General features: G+C 41.5%; 2 protein-coding genes across 5 annotated transcripts in view; one reads left to right on the top strand and one right to left on the bottom strand.

Annotated features, from left to right (window-relative positions):
* Positions 1-5,886, bottom strand: part of LOC109894556 (growth/differentiation factor 11) — a 46,493-nt gene extending 40,607 nt beyond the window's left edge. The window contains exon 1 of one of the 2 annotated variants that reach the window (XM_031823597.1): positions 5,069-5,886. In XM_031823597.1, coding sequence (XP_031679457.1) covers positions 5,069-5,483 — 415 coding nt within the window. In that variant the 5' untranslated portion in view covers positions 5,484-5,886. The remainder of the gene's footprint in view (positions 1-5,068) is intronic. The other variant, XM_020488137.2, reaches the window with a different exon arrangement.
* Positions 5,887-11,962: 6,076 nt separating this feature from the next.
* On the top strand, positions 11,963-25,504 carry si:ch1073-456m8.1 (leucine-rich repeat flightless-interacting protein 1). 3 transcript variants are annotated; one of them, XM_020488124.2, is made up of 6 exons: positions 11,963-12,244; positions 14,322-14,396; positions 16,685-16,723; positions 17,306-17,467; positions 19,993-20,076; positions 21,417-25,504. In XM_020488124.2, the coding sequence occupies exons 1-6, from the start codon at positions 12,146-12,148 to the stop codon at positions 22,080-22,082; spliced, it is 1,125 nt and encodes a 374-aa protein (XP_020343713.1). In that variant the 5' UTR covers positions 11,963-12,145; the 3' UTR covers positions 22,083-25,504. The 3 variants fall into 3 exon arrangements, with proteins under 3 accessions (XP_020343713.1, XP_031679488.1, XP_020343704.1); XM_020488115.2 differs by having other exon boundaries at positions 11,979-12,244; positions 16,682-16,723; XM_031823628.1 differs by lacking the exon at positions 14,322-14,396 and having other exon boundaries at positions 11,974-12,244; positions 16,682-16,723.
* The last annotated feature ends 288 nt before the right edge of the window (positions 25,505-25,792 follow it).

The following is a 25,792-nucleotide window of genomic DNA, read 5'->3' on the forward strand; positions in this document are numbered from 1 at the left end:
AGGCAAGTGTTAGGGAGCACGGTTTGGCGGGTCATGTTTCGGAGGACGCATGACTCGACCTTCGCCTCTCCCAAGCGCGTTGGGGAGTTGCAGCGATGATACAAGATTGTAATTAGATCGCAATTGGATATCACAAAATTGGGGAGAAAAGGGGGGGGTTAAATACAAAAAAATATAAATAATTAAAGGCTGACCCTTCTACCTCTGAAGGGAGTTTACAGCTGTTATCAGTGACTGCTGTATACATTCCACCTCAGGACAAGAAAAATAACAAGCTGGTGCATAATGAACTAGGCTATAAAAAAGCAGGAAACCGTACACCCAGGGGCTGCCTTTCTGGTTGCCTGCTATTTTAATTTGGCTTCACTAAGACATGTGATGCCCAACCTCCATCAACACGTCTCCAACACCACTAGGGCCAATAAAGTCCTAGACCACTACAATTCTATCCACAAGCAAACATACAAGGCCCTCACTCGTCTGCCATTCGGCAAATCAGATGATGACTCCCTACTCTTGCTTCCTGTTTACAAGCAGAAGCTGAAACAGGAAGTACCCACGATTAGTTCCGTTGAGAAATGGTCACCAGAATCAGAGGGTATGCTTCAGTACTGCTTTGCTAGCGCTGATCGGAATATGTTTTGAGACTCCACCGATAACCACCTCTGTCACCGGCTTCAATCGAAAATGCATCAGCGACGTTGTACCCGCCGTGAGGGTTCACTTTCCAATCAAATGCCCTGGATTTACACTGAGGTTGGCGCTAAACTAAAGAGCGGGGCTACTGCACACAGAGCTATCATGAACAACCCTGATGCTACGGCCGAAGACAGGAATTAAGTTCAAGAAGGCCCGCTATGACCTCCCCAGTGTCATCAAACAAAGAAAAGGACAATATAGGAATAATGTGGAATCATATTACACAGGCTCTGACACCTGCCTCATGTGGCAGGGGCTCCAGTCTATTACAGATGACAAAGAAAGACCCAACTGTGATCTATCTGCCCAACGATGCCTCTCTACCAGGCGAATTCAAAGCATTTATGCACTTGAACAGCAACAACATTGAGCCGGGTGTGAGGGCCGTCACCGACCCAGAGGACTAGGTGATCTTGCTCTCCGAGGCTGACGTACGAAGGGTCTTTAATCAGGTCAACACCCACAAGGCCGATATTCCAGGACGCGTTCTCAGAGCATGCGCAGAACAGCTGGCAGGCATATTCACAGTCCTTGTCAACCTCTCCTTGTCCCAGTCTGTATTCCCCACATGTTTTAAGATGACCACAATCATGCCTGTTCCTAAGAAATCTAAGGCTTCATGTCACAATGATTACTGCCCTGTAACACTCACTTCTGTAATCATGAAGTGCTTTGAGAGGCTGGTTATGGCACACATTAACTCCACCATCCCAGCCACCCTGGACCCACTCCAATTTGCATACCGCCCCAACAAATCCATTGATGACTCAATCTCAATTGCTCTCCACACTGCCCTCGCCCAGCTAAATAAGAGGAATACCTATGTGAGAATGCTGTACATTGACTACAGCTCAGCATTCAACACCATTATCCCCTCCAAGCTTGTCACCAAGCTTAGGACTCTGGGTCTGAACACCTCCCTCTGCAACTGGATCCTGAACTTGAGGGGCCAACCCCAGGTAGTGAGCGTGGGCAACATCAACTCCACCACGCTGGCCCTTAACACAGGGATGTGTGCTTAGTCCCCTCCTGTACTCCCTGTTCACCCACGACTCCAACACCATTATCAAGTACACTGACGACACAACGGTGGTAGGCCTGATTACCGGAAACGAAGAGTCACCCTACAGGGAGCAACAACCTCTCACTCAACGTCAGCAAGACCAAGGAGCTGATCGTGGACTATAGGAAATGGGGGGGGGGGGGGGTGAGCACTCCCCCATCCACATCGATGGGGAGGCAGTGGAGCAGGTAGACAGCTTCAAGTTCCTCAATGTCCTAATCACTAAAGTCTTAAAATGGTCCAACCACACACACAACAGTACCTCTTCCCCCCCAGGAGGTTGAAACAGTTTGGCATGGGCCCTGAAATCCTGAAAAGGTTCTACAGCTGTACCATTGAGAGCATATTAACTAGCTGCATCACTGCTTGGTATGGTAATAGCACCACCTCGATCGCTACAGAGGGTTGTGCGGACAGCCCAGTACATCACTGGGGCCGAGCTCCCTGCCATTCAGGACCCCTATATTTTCTCTGCTGCCGCACGGCAAGAGATGCCTGTGCAAGTCTGACACCAACAGGCTCTTGAACAGCTTCTATCCCCAAGCAATACGACGGATAAACAGCTAACAAAATAGCTACATGGAGCGAGTTTCCCTTGTATCTTTATCAACCTTTTATTTCAGTATTTCTGTCTCTATGCACACTCACAGGGCCCAATACACACACAAACACTCACTCACATCATTTTCTCACTCACACATAATATGCACATACATTTATACTGACTCTACACACCCGCACACCCACTCACATGTAACCTGCTGCTACTTTGTTTATCTTATATCCTGTTGCCTAGTCACCTTACCCCTATACATATCTACCTCCATCACTCCAGTATCTCTGCATGTAAATATGGTATTGGAACTGACTTTTAAAATATTTTCCTGTATATAGTATGCTTACTTATTTACTTTATTGTGTATTCCATATTTCTTAAACTTATTTCTTGTGTGCTTTTTTCTAGTAATACATTGTTATTGATTATTGCATTGTTGGGTTTTGAGTTTGCAAGAAGGGCATTTCACTGTACTTTTTTGAATTTGAAACATTCTATTGCGCACAGAGTGAGTCCATGCAACTTACGCAACAAGTCACATATTTAGGCTTGCCATAACAAAGGGGTTGAATACTTATCGACTCAAGAAATTTCAGCTTTACATTTTGTATTAATTTGTAAAAATAACAAAAAACATCATTCCACATTGACACTATTGGATATTGTGTGTAGGCCAGTGACTAAAAATGGTAATTTAATCCATTTTAATTTCAGGCTGTAACACAACAAAATGTGAAAGAAGTCAAGGGGTCAGAATGCTTTCTGCAGGCACTGTATGCTATGAATTGCAATTCATACAATATGTTATGAATTTGGTAAATGTATGATATGTTACGAATTCCAATTTGTTGTGGCTAACGTTAGCTAAGCTAGGGGTTAGGGTTAAGGTTAGGGTTCGCTTTTGTGCTAAGCAGTTGCAAAGTAGCTAAAAAGTAATAAGTAGTTGCTAATAAGCTAAAGTTGTCCATGATGAGATTTGAACACAATCACATTACTGTTTTATGTAACCATACCAAACCTAACCTATCATACTAATTTGGGCATCTCGGATTTACATTTACTATGTTACGTCTAGTCTATGAGACCAGGCTGGTATGACAATCGAAGAAGAAGTTAAGGGAACACAAACCTATCTTTGTTCCCTCTTGGGGAAAAAAACGGATTATTTGCATAGCTTTTCGTTTCCTTGTGCGGAATACATTATGTGTGTAAATGTTGTTGAACCACGGCGATTCGCCGCGAAAAGGTCACACACTCCCCTCGACCCCAACTGTTTCTCTGGCTTTGTGTCCTCACAGGGAAAAAACGAGCTGTGCCTATAAACTTCGCATTTAAAAGACAAGTGCGGTCGAGGGGGACTGCTGCATGGGGGAAACAATAGCAGCTTTTTTGGACACACTTTTTCTGACTGCGATGAACAGCAGGGAATCCGGTAGAGCCCTATTATAAAGAACCACAGAGCACAGCTGCTGGGCTCTATAATTTTAGGGAATGTTGGTGTTTTTTTCTCAGTAATAATACGCAAAACCTTCCTGTCCACATTTGAACATGTTATTTTATACTTGTTTATAGGTCATATTAGGCCTAAACTGTCCCTCTGCTATTTAAAGCATATCATATTGTAGGCTATATTTTGGCCATACAACTGCAAGATATGCAAACTAATGGATAATGTGCAAAGGTTCGGCGCAATACATCTGCCTGCCAAACGCTACATTATCATTACTGATTTATGCACTCCAAACAGACATTGGCATAGCATTCAAAAGTCTGTCATGCGGCTAATGAAAGTCAAATCACAAAACATGACAGAACAACCGGAAATTGCAAATGATCAGTGACCTAATTTGCCAAAAACCGAAACAACGGTTTCAAAACTGCTATGTATAGGAACATGATACAGAGTTATTTAAAAGTATGTTACATGAAGTCTGTCCCTGAAATGATTTGAAACTAAGAAAATATGCTATAATTTAGGGTAGACTATAGACTTCCCCGGGCACACCCCATAGATGACCTAGGCTAAATCCACGAGCTGTCAGTACTGGCACTCTAGCCTATAGCACAGCTGTAGGCTAGAAGTCCATCATCCAAAAAATCTCTTCTCTTCATGTAGGCCTACATAGAAAGACTGAACAAAATAGTTACATTTATGCGTCATATGAATAATAATAATAATATGAATAATATTAGCCTAATAATAATCATAATAATATTGGCTTGACCAACTCAAAGTTAATTCCTCTTGACCTGTCATAGAGTGATGAGGCTCTTTATTGATTTATTGATTTTTCAAGTTCACACTTAATCCATACAGATATTTTTGACAGCCGTAGCAAACAGCTGACCATGCATCATCGGGGCGGCAGGTAGCCTGGTGGTTAGAGCGTTTGGCCAGTAACTGAAAGGTTGCTAGATCGAATCCCGGATCTGACAAGGTAAAAATCTGTCGTTCTGCCCCTAAGGCGTCATTGTACATAAGATTTTGCTCTTAACTGACTTGACTAGTTAAATGAAATAATTTGTCCTATTTAAACGGTTATTTATTTTACTTGATTAAATAGATGATCACAAAATCATTTGAAGTAGGCCTATTGATGTTCAAATGCCCAGAATATCCTCTGTCCAAGCATGCCAATAATAATCACGATCACCACACATTTGACAACGACTTGTTGTTCACTCCTAGCATTGGTTTACAAAGTAATGAATCATTTTCATCAGCTATGGGACAAAGTTGCATTACTCACGCTCGGAGGCCATAGTGATGACGGACTCCGTAGTGGCGTGATATTCGTCCTCCTCCATAAACTCATCCTGAAAGGACGCGTCTCCCTGGAAATCGTGATGGTCCAGAAGCTGCTGGAGTGGGGGTGCCTTGGGGAGCAGCTGGTTCACTACCTCCCTACTAATGTTAGGAGCTTGCTTGAGCCGCAGCTTGCTCAGGATCTGAGACTTGATGGTCTCCAGCCTCAGGACTTTACTTTGCTCTCGCCAAACGCATGCGGAACATCCATGAGCGCCCGCTTCTTCATCGAGGAGCGAAAGCCCGTCGTCCGTGGGAGTCTCGCTCGTTGGTGGCAAAAAAAGATTAGGCTCGTCACTCCCAGACAGTCCCAGACAAATATAAACCATCAAACACAGCAAAAAGTTATACCTCGGCATGATGATGACTTGTCAGGCTATATAACTTTCTGCTCGCGGTATCCCTTTCTCTACCCTCTGAAATGTTGCTTGTCACAACCTGTTTCCTTACCTTGCAAAGGTACCAATGATATGCAACTACTCCAATAGAGTCGCCTCTTAAAACGATTTTATTGTAGGACAGCAATAAACCTAGGAAGGTGCGTCCTAGTGGGTTTTCTCTGTACTTAAACCTATCTATCGATTTGACGCATAACCCGTTTTCATGCTATAGTTGTTTTGGTTGCCTTATCTGATAACAATTAAGTCCATAGGTGCGAATGTTAAGATGTGTCATTGAAAAGTGTGCAAGTACCTCCTAAAAGGGCTCGTTATATATCTCCGCTCCTCCGTGTCGTAATCCGTCTCCATTGGCTAAGATTCCAACAAAAGGCTTTTAGGTCTGTCACCAAGTCAAGAAAAAGAGGGAGCTAGAGGGAGGGAGCAAGGGAGAATGGATTGGAGAGTAGTTTGTCCAGTTTGCATTTTATTACTGTATTGAGATAAGGTTTCAAGTCATTACATGTCATTAGTGGTATGTTTTTTTTTCTCTTTATGTCAAGAAACTAGTGTTGGTAAGCAGTGAATAGAAATTTCAACCACGACTTATCCTCCCCCTTCTCTTCTCTCACGTGTAATATGTCCCTGTTAAATATATTGAACAAAAATATAAACACATGTTTCATTAGCTGAAATAAAAGATTCCAGAAATGTTTCTTATGCACAAAATTCTTATTTCTCGGAAATGTGGTGCCGATTTGTTTTTACATACCTGTTAGTGAGCATTTCTCCTTAGCCAAGATATTGCATCCACCTGACAGGTGCGGCATATCAACAAGTCGATTAAACTGCATGATTATTGGAGAGGTGCACCTTGTGTTGGGGACAATAAAAGGCCACTCTAAAATGTGCAGTTTTGTCACACAACACAATGCCACATATGTCTCAAGTTTTGAGGGAGCGTGCAATTGGCATGCTGACTGCAGAAATGTCCACCAGAGCTGTTGCAAGAGCATTGAATGTTCATTTCTCTACATAAGCCACCTCCAACTTTGTTTTAGAGAATTTGGCAGTATGTCCAACCGGCCTCACAACCGCAGACCATGTGTAACCACGCCAGCCCAGGACCTCCACATGCGGTTTCTTCACCTGCCCAATCTCCTGAGACCAGCCATCCGGTAAGCTGATGAAACTGAGGAGTATTTCTGTCTGTAATAAAAGCCCTTTTGTGGGAAAAAAGTTATTCTGATTGGCTGGACCTGGCTTCCCAATGGGTGGGCCTGGCTCCCAAGTGGGTGGGCCTATGCCCTCCCAGGCCCACACATGGCTGCGCCCCTGCCCAGTCATGTGAAATCCATAGATTAGGGCATTTATTTCAATTGACTGATTTCCTTGTATGAACTGTAACTCAGTAAAATTGTTGAAATTGTTGCATGTTGCGTTTATATTTTTGTTCAGTAATATTATTTGTAAAATGAGTCAAATGTATGCATAAAATGATACGTTGAACCTGGCCTGCCCCCATAGAATTGTGAAACTTTCAAACTTGACTCATGAGTGACAGGTTGTGCTAAATGGCAGTGGGATAGCATCTTTGTAACTTAAGAAGTATTATGTTGACAATAGTGACAATCATTTTGTGTTAGACTAACTCAAGACTTTTAATACAATGATTTTACATCGAGATGTGCAAATGCAGCATAAATTCTAATATAGACTGTCAAACATCTAGGCCCTGATGATAAAAACATGAATTCCATAAAAGAGTAGGATATGCCAACAAAAGAAAACAATGGAGCAAATGCATCCCATGACATTTTCAATTGCACCTAACACTTGATTTAAATATATCTATATATCCATAGCACTCAAGGATTTATATTCCATGAGGGCAACACAACCTTTTCTAAACATGATTTGAAGCTTTAAAAAATCTGTTAACAAAATATTATATTACATAAAAGCATAAGGGAGTTATATGCTCTTAGTTTTTTTTAACAGCCTGGGCAAAATCTATTGTGAAATTATCAATGTTGGTCAGGCAATTTGTGATCTATCACTGACTTTTAAATAAACAATTATGAAGATTTGCTCTCATACCTTACCATATTTGTTCAATATGACAGTCTATGATTGTTTCAACCATTATATGCATGGTCAGTGCATTGGTAACAACTGTTAGATTTCAATACAGTAGCTCAAATTGAGTGACAAATGCCTGTTGGTAATGTTTTGTCTTTCTAAACAATATTCCAAACTAGCAATGAAGCCATTAACCAATAAACTAACCACATCGATCAATTAGTCAACCAATCGACCAATCAATCCATATACTCTAGCCATCATTATTTTAAATTAATCCCTTTTATTATTTCTAAAGTCCTCATCTCCTCAATAAACATTAAAGTTATATTGTTACTCAACCCTGGAATACACAATTGATTATTAATACTTTATTGAGGCCTCTACGTATGTAAAGCCAACTACAATGCACTTGTATATGAAGTTCATTACCTCTGCCTGCCATAAATACTTCCAGCTATTACATGCTAAATATTCTGAATCAATGTGATTACTTATTTTGAGATTATCTCTGGCTAATTACTAATGGTAAGTATTGTTCCAATTATGGTATTGACTGTCCATCAGTTGAGTAGCCTACCATGTAGTGTACTGCAGAACTAGCTTACTACTGTCATCTACTGGCTGAATATACAGTTACAATTTCAGTTAAACAAGGTAGATTCAGAAGTTAGTAATATTCCATGTGCAAATGTATCCTTGGTAGAGCACATCTACCAGTAGTCTCCATTAGAATTGACGATTTCTGACACTTTAAAGAAGTCTACACAATAGCTACTTGGTATGTAATGGTGCCTAGTGGAGCTTGCTTTAATGAATCCTAAAGATATCAACAAGTAATTGATAGGTTAATACTGTGTAATTACCATTTTACCATGTACCTTCTTAGGAAATACATGGTCATTTCTTTATCTTGCGGCCCATTTTTTTCTCAAAATGGTATTTGGTAATGTCAAAATGTGTTTATTGGTTTGCATGTGAAAGTAGTAAAGGAGTCTGCGGGGCACTGTAGTATGTACTTTATGTCACACTTTGAAACCACAGACCCTTTCCTTGTTTCTAGATGCCAATTCAGCACGAATGTGCATGTGCCAATTGAATCTAGGGTAATCCCATTTTAGAGCAACTGAAATTAGGAAACGGTCGATGGCTGTATTTGATGAAAGTTTTATTATAAAGTATGGATTTCAGCAAACAAAGACAGGCCCGACTTTACACAGGACAAACATTGGTACACGGTAAGGGTTTAAGATTTTACAATTTGACAAGTATCGAATGACAGCGAATCGGAGCTCCAGTCCGCCCATATTTTTCGCCGCTCAATTCCCTTGTGCTTGTACGTAGAGAGTTGAGTAACTTGGCCACAAGAGGTATGGATGGACCATAACAGTTTAACAGATGCACTCTCCCTGCAACCACAGTAGGCCTAGGCCTAAACCCTGTTTTGTCTGTTCCCCCTTAATCACTAGGCTACGCTAGTGTCAATGAGAGATACGACAGCTGCAATGTGTTTAGCCTTTGCCGAACATGTCCATAGCAGAGCATAGGCAATAAACGAATTACGACTGAATCTTATTTTAGTGCTTTCGAAAGGTGTCGGGACTGTGAGAACATTCATAGAAAATATGAAGCTGTAGGCTTTACTGAGAGTAGGCAGAACTGATGGGATGTAGGATGGAATTACCTATGTCTGTGTGTGTTCCTTTAGTTGTCTTGTGACCCTATGAAGTCTTGGGCTATTTGTTTTACACCCTAGCCTCAGCTTTTCTACGCCACCGATCACCAAACATTTATGTCGATATGCCAACGATAAAGGCATAAAGGCTCGGTGTTGCGCTGTTGGCGGTAGGTACACTTGAAGAATCCCTGCGCACTGGGTAGGCAAAGTGTTCCCATTTTGAACCATATCATTTGTCTGGAGAACAAAAACTCCACCTACCTGATGGACCGGGAGATCTGTGGCTAAATTGAGTGTGCCATCTTGCACTACCACGGCCCAGCAAAGTTTAATACTTGAGATTTCATAATTTAAAAAAAAACATGACCAGAGAGAGGCTGTCAAATAATACAGCAAAGAGCTGATTTTCTTATGAGTGAGTTCATGTCTAAGATTTATTCAGCACTGTCAACACTTTTTATTCAACACTATTACAAAACGTAAAACGCGCTTCTCTCTAATTCCACTGGCGCTGTAACGGCAATGAATGAGTAGCCAAGTGTATCAATAGTATTAGCAGCTCGTCGTGTCTATTTTAATTTCGAGGAGTATTTAACTTGTTCTGGTCATAGGAACAACATTAATTTGTGCCCGAGGTAGATGCTGTGAGTTTCGCCATCAGGTGGAGACTGTGTCCCCTCTCTCTGGTCAGAGCAAGGACCGTGAGGCGGACCCTCTGCTATTCTTCCTCCCTCTGCTGAGACTAATGCGGTGTTCAAACAACTTGGAAATTGGAAATCTCCGACTACTGATTTCAGTGCGTTCAAGACAACTGCGAACTCTGAAAAAAACGAGATCCTACTGGGAATAATAGTTTTGAACTATACTCGGGAACTCTGACATCTTTCCAGAGCCTAGACTTTCCGACCTGAAGTTCACTGACGTCATGATTTGACCCCCTTCCCAGTTGTCTTGAAAGCACCATGACCATCAGTCCAGCATGATGCAAGTACCATCAGTCCAGTAAAAAATTAAATAAAGTTAATTATTTATATTTATGCTCAGCCGTGCCTCACAATTGTTACACCAACTGGTCTATTTTGTTATCAAAGCTTGAGTATTGACATAGGAACACCTATGTGAGAATGCTTTTCATTGACTACAGCTCAGTGTTCAACACCATAGTGCCCACGAAGCTCATCACTAAACACCTCCCTCTGCAACTGGATCCTGGACTTCCTGTCGGGCTGCCCCCAGGTGGTAAGGGTAGGCTACAACACGTCTGCCACGCTGATCCTCAACACTGGGGCCCGTCAGGGGTGTGTACTTAGTCCCCTCCTGTACTCTCTGTTCACCCACGACTGCGTGGCCAAACACGACTCCAACACCATCATTAAGTTTGCTGACGACACAACAGTGGTAGGCCTGATCACCGACAACGATGAGACAGCCTATAGGGAGGAGGTCAGAGACCTGGCAGTGTGGTGCCAAGACAACAACCTCTCCCTCAATGTGAGCAAGACAAAGGAGCTTATAGTGGACTACAGGAAAAGGCGGGCCGAACAGGCCCCCATTAACATCGACGGGGCTGTAGTGGAGCGGGTCGAGAGTTTCAAGTTCCTTGGTGTCCACATCACAATACCACATATGTCTCAAGTTGAGGGACCGTGCAATTGGCATGCTGACTGCAGGAATGTCAACCAGAGCTGTTGCAAGATAATTTAATGTTAATTTCTCTACATAAGCCACCTCCAACTTTGTTTTACAGAATTTGGCAGTATGTCCAACCGGCCTCACAACCGCAGACCATGTGTAACCACGCCAGCCTAGTACTTCCACATGCGGCTTCTTCACCTGCCCAATCTCCTGAGACCAGCCATCCGGTAAACTGTTTCATCAGGAGGAGTATTTCTGTCTGTAATTAAAGCCCTTTTGTGGGAAAAAAAGTTATTCTGATTGGCTGGGCCTGGCTCCCCAATGGGTGGGCTTATGCCCTCCCAGGCCCACACATGGCTGTGTCCCTGCCCAGTCATGTGAAATCCATAGATTATGGCCTAATTTATTTATTTCAATTGACTGATTTCCTATTATGTTGAAAATAGTGACACTCATTTAGTGTTATCATGGTCCAAACACACCAAGACAGTTGTTAAGAGGACACAACAACACATTTTCCCCCTCAGAAGACTGAAAAGACTTGGCATGGGTCCCCAGATCCTCAAAAAGTTCTACAGCTGCACCATCAAGAGCATCCTGAACAGTTGCATCACTGCCTGTACCCTCACACATTGACTCAGGAACCGGTACCCCCTGTATACAGTTTCATTATTGTTATTTGATTGTGTTAGTTTGTATTGTTTTTACTTTACTTTATTTTGTAAATATTTTATTAACTCTTTCTTTAACTGCGCTGTTGGTTAATGGCTTGTAAGTAAGCATTTCACGGTAAGGTCTACACTTGTTGTATTCGGCGCATGTGACAAATAAAGTTTGATTTTATAATATGGTCTGAGGAGAAGAATATTGGCAAGCCAGGCATATAGCCAATATGCTGTGATAATGTATTAGGCCTACTGCACAAACCTCATTCCTACAGAACTGTTTTGATTAGGTTACTGTTACATGTTCATGTTTGAGCGGTAGATATCGGCTTGCTTTTTGACTGCGAAAGTTATCTTGACTCAGAAAACGTTCAACCCTAAAGGCAACACAGAGACAAACAGGTTCCGCCCACGTTACAGTTTTGTTAACCTTCGCCCACAATCAGGGAGCCAGTTCATTCTGTCGCGATATCTTCATCCACACCACACAAAACATTACTCGGGTGTGTTGACTGCCCACGTTTAATCTAGTTGTTTTAAGAACAGTATTAATATTTTTTTGCGTATCGTAAGCTACTAGAAAAATGCATTCCGGAGCATTGGAAAGAGCTGGGTCACCGAGGAAAAGGACGCTTTCTCGGGGAGTGAGCGAGGATGAGTCACTTCGCAACATTATCAAGGAGGTGAGCGTCGAGAAATCACGTCGTCTTTGTTGAATACGACATTTACATGAGGCATATAGTCTATTTTCTCAATGATCTCTTTTTATTGAGTAATTTGAGATTGTAGCATATCCTACTAACATTTAAATTTAGCCAATTGAAGCTTAGCCTTGGCAACATTACTAGTGGTTACAGTCGAGAAGATTCATCCTCTTACAGTAAGCCACTGCCTGTTTATATTTCTAGGCGTTTGTTTACTTTGGTTTTTAACCCTACTGTGTACCCTACTGCTCATTTTCATTTCGACTCTCATCCCAGTGTTACTATAGCATATGGTGTTAAATTGAATACGGCTACGTGCACACATAATGTGATTATTGTGGATTGTCCGATACATATAATAGTTAAATTAAAACGTTTATAAACGATAAATATGGTTTGCAAGAAGAATTTTCCTCATAATCCTGTTTAGTCTACATGGACTCATCTGAAATCAGGCTACCTTATGGGCACATTGATAAATGCAGACTAGGTCGGTGTACCAGGGCTCGAAATGCGGTAGTCCGGCCCTGATTGTAACCAAACTATGGACATCAGAATAGCCTTATGTTTAGCTTCCTACTTAAACGCCAGAGAAAAAGGGTTTATTCTCCTAATCTCTTTCTAGTGTCTACCCCATTAGGGCACAAGTAAAAAACAAGTATGGCTGCTTTCTTACAGCGTGCCTAGAATAGGGACGACACATGGCATGACTAATGTAGTTAGAATTCAGTCATCAGTAGTTCATCATACGTTTCTTTAATTCTTTTCTTATTGGTAGACCTACGGTCCATAAGAACTGGACCTAGAGGTTTGCCTAAAATCCATGTTTCTATCCATATGCTGTATGAATATAAATTATGTGTTGACATGTAGCCTAGGCTATTAAACAGTAGCAATAGCCCACATAGAGCATCATTCATGAATCCATCTGTAAAACAATCCTCCCGCATCATTATCTAGCCTTAACCCTAAATATATGTAACTATGTGATAACATGTAGGCTAATTTTCAATAGCAGGACACTCATTCGATTGAACATCACTGGAGACCTCATACCTATCTGTAAAATAAGCATCCGGCATCATATAGCCTGCTCTTCACTTTGTTTAAAAGGCTTGGATGGTATAGATTTTATTGTTGGACCTGCTAAATCATCTTAACATATACCAGCTGACTATTGGATGTAAACAGTTATTCCCACACGCTTTTGTAAACATATACAATCCCGAAATCAGCTGTAACTGTCAATATTGAAACGATTTGAGTGAACCCTGATAAAGAAACAAATGTATGGTGAAATTGCGTCCAGACTCGGTAGACTCCTCTTCACCACTCTATAATATCGATTCACGCTCCTCAAATATGATTAATTCGTTTGTCTCTAGCTCCTGATATCAGTGAATAAAGTCTCCTAAATTAGCCTAGTGTACTAGGGCGGAGCTCGTTTTCCCTGGCTAAACAAGCTGGCTAGCTGAACTATGCTAGTTTGTCCTTATTTCCAAACTTCATAAATACTGCAGCCTCAACGTCTAAACAACTTTGCTAGTTATACAATCATGTTACTAAGAAACGTGAAAATTATATCTCATTTTATTTTGTTGAATAGTTATGATTGGTTCGAGATATTTGGCATATGACGACGGTGGCGAAGGATATCTGCTAGTTAACGCGGATCGAAGTTCAGTTTTGAGATCAATTAGTGTAAATTACCGGACGTTTCAGACTGGTCGTGGAACTGTGACAACAGGCATCCTCTCCCCGCTTGGCTCGACTGGATATCTAGTGATTTTGCCAACACAGCCAGATATGTACACAGTCTTGTACCCTTAACCTTTTAAAACTGACTACCGTATTTGGTGATTAATTCAGACATTGTTAGTATAATGAGCAATGCAGGAATGTCACAATTTAACTGTCACGAGAAAATAGCAACTCTACAGAGCGCCAATGGCTACAATGATTGACTATTTTACTTCCTGGCACGAAGGGTCGTCGGAGCTTCTCCTCGCCACTCTATTATAGCTCTGCCTGAGATGTATTTTTGTTCCTTTGTCAGACGGAGAGTTCGACCAGGCGTCTGACGCACAGTGACAGCAGAGGGGGGACCCTCAAGAGGAGAAGTGGGAGTCAGGTATAATAAGTGTAATGGATGAAGGGCAATTCCATGCTAACAGAATGATGCAGAGACTCAAGTTTTCACATTTAGATGTATGCCAAAGAAAAACCATTGATTGCAAAGTTAAACAAACCGTACAAATCTATACAAAAGGAGTACACTGAACATAAATATAAACTCAACATGTCAAGTGTTGGATTCATGAGCTGAAATAAAAGATCCCAGAAATATTCCATGTGCACAAAACGCTTATTTCTCAGAAATTGTGTGCACAAATTTGATTACATCCCTGTTAGTGAGCATTTCTCCTTTGCAAAGATAATCCATCCACCAGACAGGTGTGGCATATCAAGAAGCTGATTTAACAGCATGCTCATTACACAGGTGCACCTTGTGCTGGGAACAATAGAAGGCCGCTCTAAAATGTGCAGTTTTGTCACACAACACAATGCCACAGATGTCTCAAGTTTTGAGGGAGCGTGCAATTGACATACTGATTGAAGGAATGCCCATCAAAGTTGTTGATCAACTTTGCTAGATAATTGAATGTTCATTTCTCAACCTTAAACCCCCTCCAACGTTGTTTTAGACATTTTGTCAGTACGTTCAACCAGCCTCACAACCGCAGACCACGTGTATAGCGTTGTGTGGGTGAGTGGTTTTCTGATGTCCATGTTGAACAGAGTGCCCCATGGTGAAGTTGTGGTTATGGTATGGGCAGGCATAAGCTACCGACAACAAACACAATTGTATTTTATCGATTGTAATACCGTGACGAGATCCTGAGGTCCATTGTCATGCCATTCATCCCCCATCATCCCCTCATGTTTCAGCATGATCATGCACAGCCCCATTTCACTGTATACCTGTTGTATTCGGAGCACGTGACAAATCAACTTTGATTTGATGTCGCAAGGATCTGTACATGTCCCAGTTCTTCCATGGCCTGCATACTCACCAGACATGTCACCCATTGAGCATGTTTGGGATGCTCTGGATCGACGTGTACAACAGCGTGGACCAGTTCCCACAAATATCCGGCAACTTCGCACAGACCTTGAAGAGGAGTGGGACAACATTCCACAGGCCACAATCAACAGCCTGATGAACTCTATGCGAAGGAGATGTGTTGCGCTGCATGAGGCAAATAGCGGTCACACCAGATACTGAGGGGTTTTCTGATCCATGCCCCTACCTTTTAAAGCTATCTGTGACCAACTGATGCATATCTGTATTCTCAGTCATGTGAAATCCATTACATTAGGGTCTAATTAATTTATTTTCAATTGACTGATTTGGCATGGGTTCTCAGATCCTCAAACAGTTCTACAGCTGCACCATCAAGAGCATCCTAACTGGTTGCATCACTGCCTGGTATGGCAACTGCTCGGCCCAGTACTTCAATGGGGCCAAGCTTCCTGCCATCCAGGACCTCTATACCAGGCAGTGTCAGAGGAAGGCCCTAAGAATTGTCAAAGACTCCAGCCACCCTAGTCATAGACTGTTCTCTCTGCTACTGCATGGCAAGTGGTACCGGAGCCAAGTCTAGGTCCAAGAGGCTTCTTAACATTTTCTTCCCCCAAGCCATAAGACTAATTTCAACTACTTCTCAACGTCCATGGACCGGTGTCGGTCAGTGCTCATTGGGTGAGTTCGCTGGTTACAGTAAATGGAAAGAGAGGGGCCTCATGGGTAGGTGTCAGTGAGAGGTGACATTAACAGGAGAGTAGTGGTGCCTGGAGAATTTAATTAACATTTTTTAAATGTAACCTTTTATTTAACTAGGTAAGTCAGTTAAGAACAAATTCTTATTTACAATGATGGCCTACCCCGGCCAAACCTGGACGATGCTGGGCCAATTGTGCGCCGTCCTATGGGACTCCCAATCACGGCCGGATGTGATACAGCCTGGAACTGAACCAGTGAATGTAGTGACGTCTCTTGCGCCGAGATACAGTGCCTTAGAACACTGGGTAGCTTTCATTTGACACTACATTTGATGTGCTCCTATGAACTTCACATGTTGGTGCTCATGGATCCTTTTACATGGAAATGGCCTGAAGTTACTGGCATAATTAGATTTGCGGCCCAAATGCCACCCTATTCCCCATAGGGCTCTGCTCAAAAGTAGTGCACTATATAGGGAATAGTGTGCCATTTCGGACACTGGTCTACTATGGTCTGTCATTTAAACATGATTACTTCTGATTCTATCACTGTTATTAAATGTACGGAGTATACTCAAACTTCTCATATTACTTGTTGATGAGTCTTGTTTACCTTTGTCTTGGTCATTTCAGCAGTCTGTGGAAGATCAGGAACTGTTGGAACTCCCTGAGATGGTGATTATCCGCACAAGCTGTTTTAATTATGTTTTGCAGGATAACGTTTTCATATTTTAGCAGTATAACCAGTTCTACTGGATGTCAAGTTAGACATTCTCACAGACTGTGCTGCATATTCAAAGGTTGCACACTCTTTATGAAGCTAACACCAAATAGCCCAGAAATATATTAGAAATAACTTTGCTCCAGTTCGATTATGTGTTGTAATGCCAGTAACTCTGCCATATAAAGAAGAAGACAACCCTGGTATGACGCAGATAAGGACGACCATGGGCCAGAAATAGCCATCAGAGCAATGACATCATTATCTAACAGTTGATGAGCAAATCACATGTTAATTAAACCACTGTTGTTGCTAGTGTGATTAGATGAAGCTGCACCCTGTCATGCCTAATGTATATTGTTTGTCTGAGATACAAATGGTACCCTATTCACTTTTGTCAAAAGTAGTACACTATAAAGGGAATAGGATGCCATTTGGTACAGATAATTTTTCTCTTAGCCATATGAAGCTGATATGCCTGTGTATACATCAATCAAGCTGCCCACTGATGACTAATGAATACATCTCTCATGCAGAATGACCTGCAGGCGAGCTACGATGATGTGTTGCAGGAGCTGCGTGGGCTGGAGCTGCAGCGGGAGACTCTGTTGTTCCAGGTGGACGTTCTGCAGGACGCCCTGGAGGGGGCCGAGGAGATGCTGGCTGAGGCCCAGAGAGAGGCCAGCCACGCCACCATGGTACACCTAGTCATACCCACTAGATGCTTCCCAAATGGCACCCTGTTCCCTACATAGTTTACTACTTTTGACCAGCGCCTATAGTGAGAGTGCACTATATAGTGAATAGGGTGCCATTTAGGATGTACTCACTCCTTTCTAGCCATGAATCCGCTAAAGCAACATTCCGAGAGGCTTATGGGTGGGGTCATCACTCTAAAAATAGCTGATAGACAAATTTATTGAGGAATGTTTTTCCTTGCAGTAACTGATATGTTGTTGTCTTACCAACCTTTAGCAGAATGTACTGACTGTATGTTTCTCTGGATAAATTGCCAAAATGGAATGTACGTGAAATATACAGTGCCTTCGGAAAGTATTCAGACCCCTTGTATTTTTCCACATTTTGTTACGTTACCTTATTCAAATGTATAAAATAGTTTTTTTACTTCATCAATCTACGCACAATACTCCATAATGACAAGGAAAAAGTGTTTTTTTAAATACATTTTTGCTCATTTTATTTAAAAAACTAATTATGAAATCACATTTACGTACACTACCATTCACAAGTTTGGGTTCACATAGAAATGTCCTTGTTTTTTTTTCTTCAGTTTCCTGGCAATTTGTCGCATGGAATAGACTTAATTTCTCAGGACAAGAATAGACTGACGAGTTTCTGACCATTTTGACTCTGTAATCGAACCCATTTAAAATGACTTGGATTAGCTAACACAACGTGCAATTGGAACACAGGAGTGATGGTTGCTGATAATGGGCCTCCAAATGCCTATGTAGCCATTTCCAGCTACAATGGTAATTTCTAACATTAACAATGTCTACACTGTATTTCTGATGAATTTCATGTTATTTTAATGAACAAAAAAATAGCTTTTCCTTAAAAAACAAGGTATTTCTAAGTGACCCCAAACTTTTTAACGGTAGTTTAAGTATTCAGACCCTTTACTCAGTACTTTGTTGAAGCACCTTTTTGCGGCCATTACAGGCTAAAGTCTTCTTGGGTATGATGTCACAAGCTTGGCACACCTGTATTTGAGGAGTTTCTCCCATTCTTCTCTGCAGATCCTCATAAGCTCTGCCAGGTTGGATGAGGAGTGTTGCTGCACAGCTATTTTTAGGTCTCTACAAGATGTTCGATTGGGTTCAAGTCCGGGGTCTGGCTGGGCCACTCAAGGACATTGAGACTTGTCCCAAAGCCACTCCTGTGTTATCCTGGCTAGGTGCTCAGGGTCATTGTCCTGTTGGAATGTGAACCTTTGCCCCAGTCTGAGGTCCTGAACCAGGTTTTCATCAAGGATCTCTCTGTACTTTTGTCCCGTTCACCTTTCCCTCGATCCTGACTAGTCTCCCAGTCCCTGCCGCTGAAAAATATCCCCACAGCATGATGCTGCCACCTCCATGCTTCACCGTATGGATGGTGACAGGTTTCCTCCAGACGTGACGCTTGGCATTCAGGCCATAGAGTTCAATCTTGGTTTCATCAGACCAGAGAATCTTGTTTCTCATTGTTTGAGAGTCTTTAGGTGCCTTTGTTAAACTCCAAGCAGGCTGTGCCTTTTACTGAAGAGTGGCTTCCATCTGGCCACTCTACCATAAAGGCCTGATTGGTGGAGTGCTGCAAAAATGGTTGTTCTTCTGAAAGGTTCTCCCATCTCCACAGAGGAACTCTAGAGCTCTGTCAGAGTGACCATCAGGTTCTTGGTTACCTCCCTGACTAAGGCCCTTCTCCCCCGGTTGCTCAGTTTGGCCAGGCGGCCAGCTCTAGGTTAGAGTCTTGGTGGTTCCAAACTTCTACCATTTAAGAATGATAGAGGCCACTGTGTTCTTGGGGACCTTCAAAGCAGCAAACATTTTTTGGTACCCTTCCCCAGATCTGTGCCTCGACACAATCCTGACTCGGAGCTCTACGGAACAATTATTTTGACCTCCTGGCTTGTTTTTCTTTTCTCTGACATGCACTGTCAACTGTGGGACCTTATATATAGACAGGTGTGTGCCTTTCCAAATCATGTCCAATCAATTTAATTTACCACAGGTGGACTCCAATCAAGTTGTAGAAACATCTCAAGAATGATCAATGGAAACAGGATGCACCTCGCCTCAATTTTGAGTCTCATAGCAAAGGGTCTGAATACTTTTGTAAATAAGGTATTTCAGTATTTTATTTAATTAAATGTAAGAAATTTGAAGAAAAACCTGTTTTTTCTTTGTCATTATGGGGTATTGTGTGTAGATTGCCTAGGGTTTGTATTTATATAATACATTTTAGAATAAGGCTGTAACAACAAAGTGCGGAAAAAGTCGAGGGGTCTGAATACTTTCCGAAGGCACTGTACATGTAAAAAGGTCCTCGTGGAGCAACGCAATGCTCCAGTAGGAATGTCCAATTTCCTGTGACCCAACTGTGGGTCCCAACCCACCGTTTTAAGAACCACTGCTCTAAAACACTTCACTACCCTCTGCTGAATTGATCTAAAGGGTCATAAATGGACTGACGCTGCTAATGTGTCTCTCTGCACTTGTAGGAGGTGGAGCGAGAGAGAGAGGCGAAGAGGAAGTTGGAGGACATTGTCAGTTCTCTGATGCAGGAGGTGGAGAGGCTAAAAGAGGTAATGGGGGATGAGGAGGATGGGCTTACATAATCATAGAAAGAGAGACAAGTACAGCAGGCTTCCTGGTTTTGGGCATAAAGAGTGACTAATGGCTTGTTGCTGCATGCCAGCTCTGGTTAGTTGCGTAACTCTTTCGTTTGTCAGGGGAGTGTTCTCTTGTTCTTTCAGCTCAACTGTGCTTTGCTGAACTTGACAGAATGAAGTGTTTCAGCTGCTGGGAAATTCCAGCCTGGGCGACAACCTCCCACCATACCTGTTATTCTCACTCTGTGTGTGTGTGCATGCACATTATCATTCCTAAAGTAGGGCAATTTTAAATGATTGACAGATATTTGTTCTGGCCCAAAGCCTATAAAATTAGATATGTTTGATAAAGTTATACTTGCTACGTGTTGACTAGAGTCCTGTGGAGTACATTTTGTACTCTAATCTAAAGAGAGCAGCACACAGCACAATATAAGATGGACAAATTTCCCTCAGGGTTCAACCCGCATCCTTATCACAGTCCATTTATCTGCTACTGAGGCTTGAGGCAGATTAGCAGGGAGTTGCCTGTTTGCAATTTAAAGCCCTAAGAAGAGCTCAACAATATATCCTAGCTGCCTCTATATTCTATATCCTCCTCACTTTAAGAAACCTCAGTAGATTTTCAAACAAAAACATTTTTGCATTGACTGAGAGACATTGGTTGTAATAATTTGGTCATCTGATCATCAGCATGGACTTGTGGTTGGGTAAATCCAGTGTGACCGAAGGTTGTGTGTGTCCCGTCAAATGGCCTTGGCCTTGTACCCAGTGCTTGCTCTGTTCTGCAGTAGGATGCCCTGTCCAATTACTGACAGACATGGAGATGCTGCCTGTTTCCTATTGCAATCAGGAAACGCTAACGTGACAATTGGCCTGGCTAATTTCCCAGCCAATGCCTCAAGCCATGCAAATCAAGCTATGAATATATTGATACAGTGTAGCACAAGATGTACCAGAGACGAGGCTATACAATTAATTTGACAGAGATTTGGACTCATATTTGTAATAGTAGCAGCATTATATGACTACTTGTTGAATCTGGTTTTCATATCACCCACCTCTAGCCTTGACATTTTATATCTGGTTGTACAGTATGAAAATCAAAATGTAAATGTTCTTCCTGTTTCCCTGCTGTACTTAGGTCTGTACAGTTGTGTGTCCCAAATGGCACCCTATTCCCTATATATTGCACTACTTTTGACCAGAGCCAAGTCAAAGGTAGTACACCATATATGGAATAGGGTGCCATTTGGGACACAACCCTGATGTGAACATGATTAATATAGCTGTTGTATCATACTGTTCCACAGGAGAGGAACACCATATCAGCAGTCCCAGTGTACACACTTGTCAAGGAGCAGGAGAGGGAAGATGAGATGGCTAGACAACAAGCCCCAGAGATGAAAATCGAAAAGGGAGCACAGGAACAAATCAGGGATGCACCAAGGGATGAGGACAATTCTCGCCAAGATGCACCTCTCTCTATTATCCGATTGGACAGTGAGGGCCCCGGGCCAAACAATGGGCTATCATCTGAGACCAGCACTGGGGGGCTGCTCGCTTCCTTCTTCAAAAAGGGGAGGGGGGAGCAGCCTTCTGACAGTCTGACCCGGCCCTCTCCTATCCATGTTGCCCAGCTGGTGTCCTCTGAGGACGTAGCAGATGGGGCACAGGACAGCTTCACCAAGTTCACAAAGATGGTCAACAAGACCTTTGGGCCGTTGTCACTCGGTAGCCAGACCCCCGGGAGCAATCAGGAGGAGAACGGGCGTGACCTCTCCCCCGACAGGAACAATGACACAGACAGCATCAGCGCCTATGAAGATGCCTGCGCTGACATGCCCGAGCTGGAAGAGGGTGACGGGCCAAGGCTGCCTCATGATGAAGGCTCCCCAGTAGATGATGAGGGAGATCTGTCGAATGGCAACGAACCCAAGAGCATCAAAAACCCCAATGAATCTTGCATTCTGTCGTAAGAGCTGCAGAACTGTTGTGCTACGAAGGATCAAATCTTCTCTGAGATCACTGCTCTCGCGCCGTCCGCCTCTTGATAATATATGCCATTTAGCAGACGCTTTTATCCGAAGAGACTTACGTGCATCCATTTTTTTAATTACGTCTTATGTTCTTGGACCTGTACTCTCCATTTACACATATAGAAGGGTAGAGTCAATCTTGGGAGTTGTTGCCAGGCAGCGTGGAATTCCAGTCATGTCTACAGACGACTCTAAAGCCAATCTCTCCCTCCGCATGTTTGGCACGACTTGCAAGGTTGCACTTACGTGTTTTTTGTGTGCCTCCCCCTGCTGTTCGGCACAAAAGGCAAATGACCTCTCTCTGTTTCTTAGTGACTGATAATCACACAAGACAGTTCAGTGTACGCAAACAATCAGATATATCAGACCTCTTGCATTCTAAACAGGCAAACTATGTGATTCGTAGATTAAGACGATTATAGTTGTTTTTATGCTCTTAAGTTTAGACGCTGGCAAGATTGTAATCACAATAGCAGGCAGCCAAGGAGCTAGCTACTATATATTTGAATAATTCCATTTATGGGTATAAAACCATAATGTTTTCACTGGCCTTCACAGGGACATTTCATTTGATCTTCAAGAAGGATTTGGTGCCTTTCCTGGCTCACCTTAATGCATTTTATGAATATGGAAGATGAACTTGAATTTAATTGAATCTAGCTTTAGTACGATACTAGCATGATTGAAAAAGTAACGACATTGCATTTAATAGTAAAACTTTAAGGATACCTGATAATGTATATGTACAGTAACAGTACTGCATGCTACTTGTCAGGTCATGTTTGCACAGTCGCAGTGAAACTACTGAATTGGTAAACCTTACATGTTATTTTGTATCTGGCATTGCTGGACAATGTACCCTTTGTATTTCTTCTCTCTACCCATAACATTAACATAAAATCTGAGGATAATCTTTTGACTTGGAAAGAGTTACATAAACATTGCTACCTATTCATCTTTTTAGGAGATTTTTGCATAGTCTCAAAGGCACCTTATTCCCTTTTTAGTGCATTACTTTTGACCAGGGCAATATAAAGGGAATAGGGTGTAATTTGGGACGCATACTTTATCAACATTCCTGTCCATGTTTGACACTAGCGAGGTCAAATGGAATTGATCTGTTTTCCAATCCTTACCTTGTTGAACATTTTCAACAGATACTGCGTTTGTAATGAACTTGGGGGCAAATCTTACAATGCCTTCAACACTAGGTTTTGTGTGTTAGACTTTGTATCTCAAGTCAGAATGCAGCTCTTGGTAGTAGGGGTTAAATGGATGTCAAGTTCGAAAGCACACTGAAACACACTGAAATAATTCCTAACTTTGATACTTGTGATGTGTTTTCTATTCTGTTTCTATTGCCTGAATTTCTGTTTCTGCGGGAGATAGTCTTCAGAAAGTATTCACACACCTTGACCATTTCCACATTTGTTGTTACAAAGTGGAATGGATTTAATTGTCATTTATATTAACGATCTATACAAAATACTCTGTCAAAGTGGAAAAAAAATCAAATAACATTGTATTACTGGAAAATAAAACACTAAAATATCTAATTTGCATAAGTATTCAACCCCCTGAGTCAATACATGTTAGAATCACCTTTTGGCAGCAATTACAGCTGTGAGTTTCTGGGTAAGCCTCTAAGAGATTTGCACACCGGAATTGTACAATATTTGCACATTATTCTTTGAAAAAATTCTTCAAACTCTGTCAAGTTGGTTATTGATCATTGCTGTACAGCCATTTGAGTCTTGCCATAGACTTTCAAGACGATTTAAGTCAAAACTGTAACAAAGCCACTCAGGAACATTCAATGTTGTTTTGGTAAGCAACTCCCATGTATATTTGGCCTTGTGTTTTAGGTAATTGTCCTGCTGAAAGGTGAATTTGCCTCCTAGTGTCTGTTGGAAAGCAGACTGAACCAAGTTTTCCTGGAGGATTTTGCCTGTGCTTAGCTCTATTCCTAGTTTATTCTGTACAGGCTACCTTCTTTCCACTTTGTCATTTTATGTTAGTATTGTGGAGTAACTACAATGTTGTTGATCCATCCTCAGTTATCTCTATTCACAGCCATTAAACTCTGTCACTGTTTTAAAATCACCATTGGCCTCATGGTGAAATCCCTGAGCAGGTTCCTTACATTCCTTAAAGAAGGGCGACTGTACTTGTAGTGACTGGGTGTATTGATACACCATACAAAGTGTAATAACTGCACCATGATCAAAGGGATATTCAATGTCTGCTTTAGTACGATCTACCAATAGGTGCCCTTTGCGAACCATTGGAAAACCTCCCTGGTCTTTGTGATTGAATCTGTGCTTCAAATTAATTGCTTGACTGAGCAACCTTATAATTATCTGTATATGTGTGGGGTACAGAAATCAAATCAAAATGTATTTGTCATGTGCGCTGAATACAACAGGTGTGTAGACCTTACAGTGAAATGCTTACTTACAGGCTCTAACCAATAGTGCAAAAAAGGTATTAGGTGAACAATAGGTAGGTAAAGAAATAAAACAACAGTAAAAAGACAGACTATATACAGTAGCGAGGCTACATACAGGCACCGGTTAGGCTAATTGATGTAGAATGTACATGTAGATATGGTTAAAGTAGCTCTCGGAGATGGGGTAGTCATTTTAAAAATCATGTTGAACACTATTGCAAGTCCATGCAACTTATTATCTGACTTGTTAAGCACATTTTTACTCCTGAACCTATTTAGGCTTGCAAAAAGAAAGGGTTGAATACTTATTGGCTCGACATTTCAGCTTTTCATTTTCAAATAATTTGTATAAATGTATTGAAACAATTTCAAATTGACGTTATGGAGTATTGTGTGTAGATCTGTGACACAATCTCAATTTAATCCATTTTAAATTCAGGCTGTAACACAACAAAATGTGGAGAAAATTTGAGGGGTATGAATACTTTCTGAAGGCACAATATGTACTTTACTCGGGAGGTTTCTAAATGTGCAATACAACCTGTTATGTTGGTGAATGGTTATGTCTTAGCTAATGTTCCTTGATGTCACAATTTATCTTGAACAATTTAGGTATTTTTTTCTGAAAGCAACTGTTTGATATAAAAGTAGTTTTTCAGCAGAGTCTTGGCACAAAGTGTGTGTTATTTCAGCATGCCTCTGCTAATGTAAATTTGCACTAGTTTTGTGATTTGCACTTCCAAACAGGGTTTGCTGCATCATATTATGTTCTAAAATGGCAACAAAAAAAATATGGGAAAAACATGTTCCTGAGTGGTAATGCTTATGCTTTATCATATTTTCACCATATAGTTCAAGTATGTATTTTTTGAATGAATTCTATTCTTTTAAAGAATAAATATTTTGTAAAGTGCCACGTGTTTTTATTTCAGCTTACATTGTTTTCTGTTGTCATGTTAAATAATGATTTATTATCAAACTGCACATAAACAGAAAATACAAACAAGTAAAGGATTCAATAAGAAAGTAGCTTAATTTGTAAACATTTGTAGACATTTGGACTGCAGTACAGGATATTATTTATGGGCCAATGCACATTGTGATAAAAAGCTTGATAAAACAAGACTTGAAATGAAATCCAGTGGGCATATAGTACTTTTTATAATTGTATATTGGAACACCATTAGAAAATTATATAGGC

The sequence above is a fragment of the Oncorhynchus kisutch genome, linkage group LG1 (genome assembly GCF_002021735.2).
Source record: "Oncorhynchus kisutch isolate 150728-3 linkage group LG1, Okis_V2, whole genome shotgun sequence".
Taxonomy (NCBI): Eukaryota; Metazoa; Chordata; class Actinopteri; order Salmoniformes; family Salmonidae; genus Oncorhynchus; species Oncorhynchus kisutch.

What these genes read in the sequence shown, in the direction of transcription:
- si:ch1073-456m8.1 (XM_020488115.2), top strand. Translation starts at nt 12,146, where the DNA reads ATGCATTCCGGAGCATTGGAAAGAGCTGGGTCACCGAGGAAAAGGACG. An exon ending in AGAGGAGAAGTGGGAGTCAG is followed by an intron (nt 14,397 to 16,681) that starts GTATAATAAGTG and finishes TGGTCATTTCAG; the next exon opens with CAGTCTGTGGAAGATCAGGA. An exon ending in TGTTGGAACTCCCTGAGATG is followed by an intron (nt 16,724 to 17,305) that starts GTGATTATCCGC and finishes TCTCTCATGCAG; the next exon opens with AATGACCTGCAGGCGAGCTA.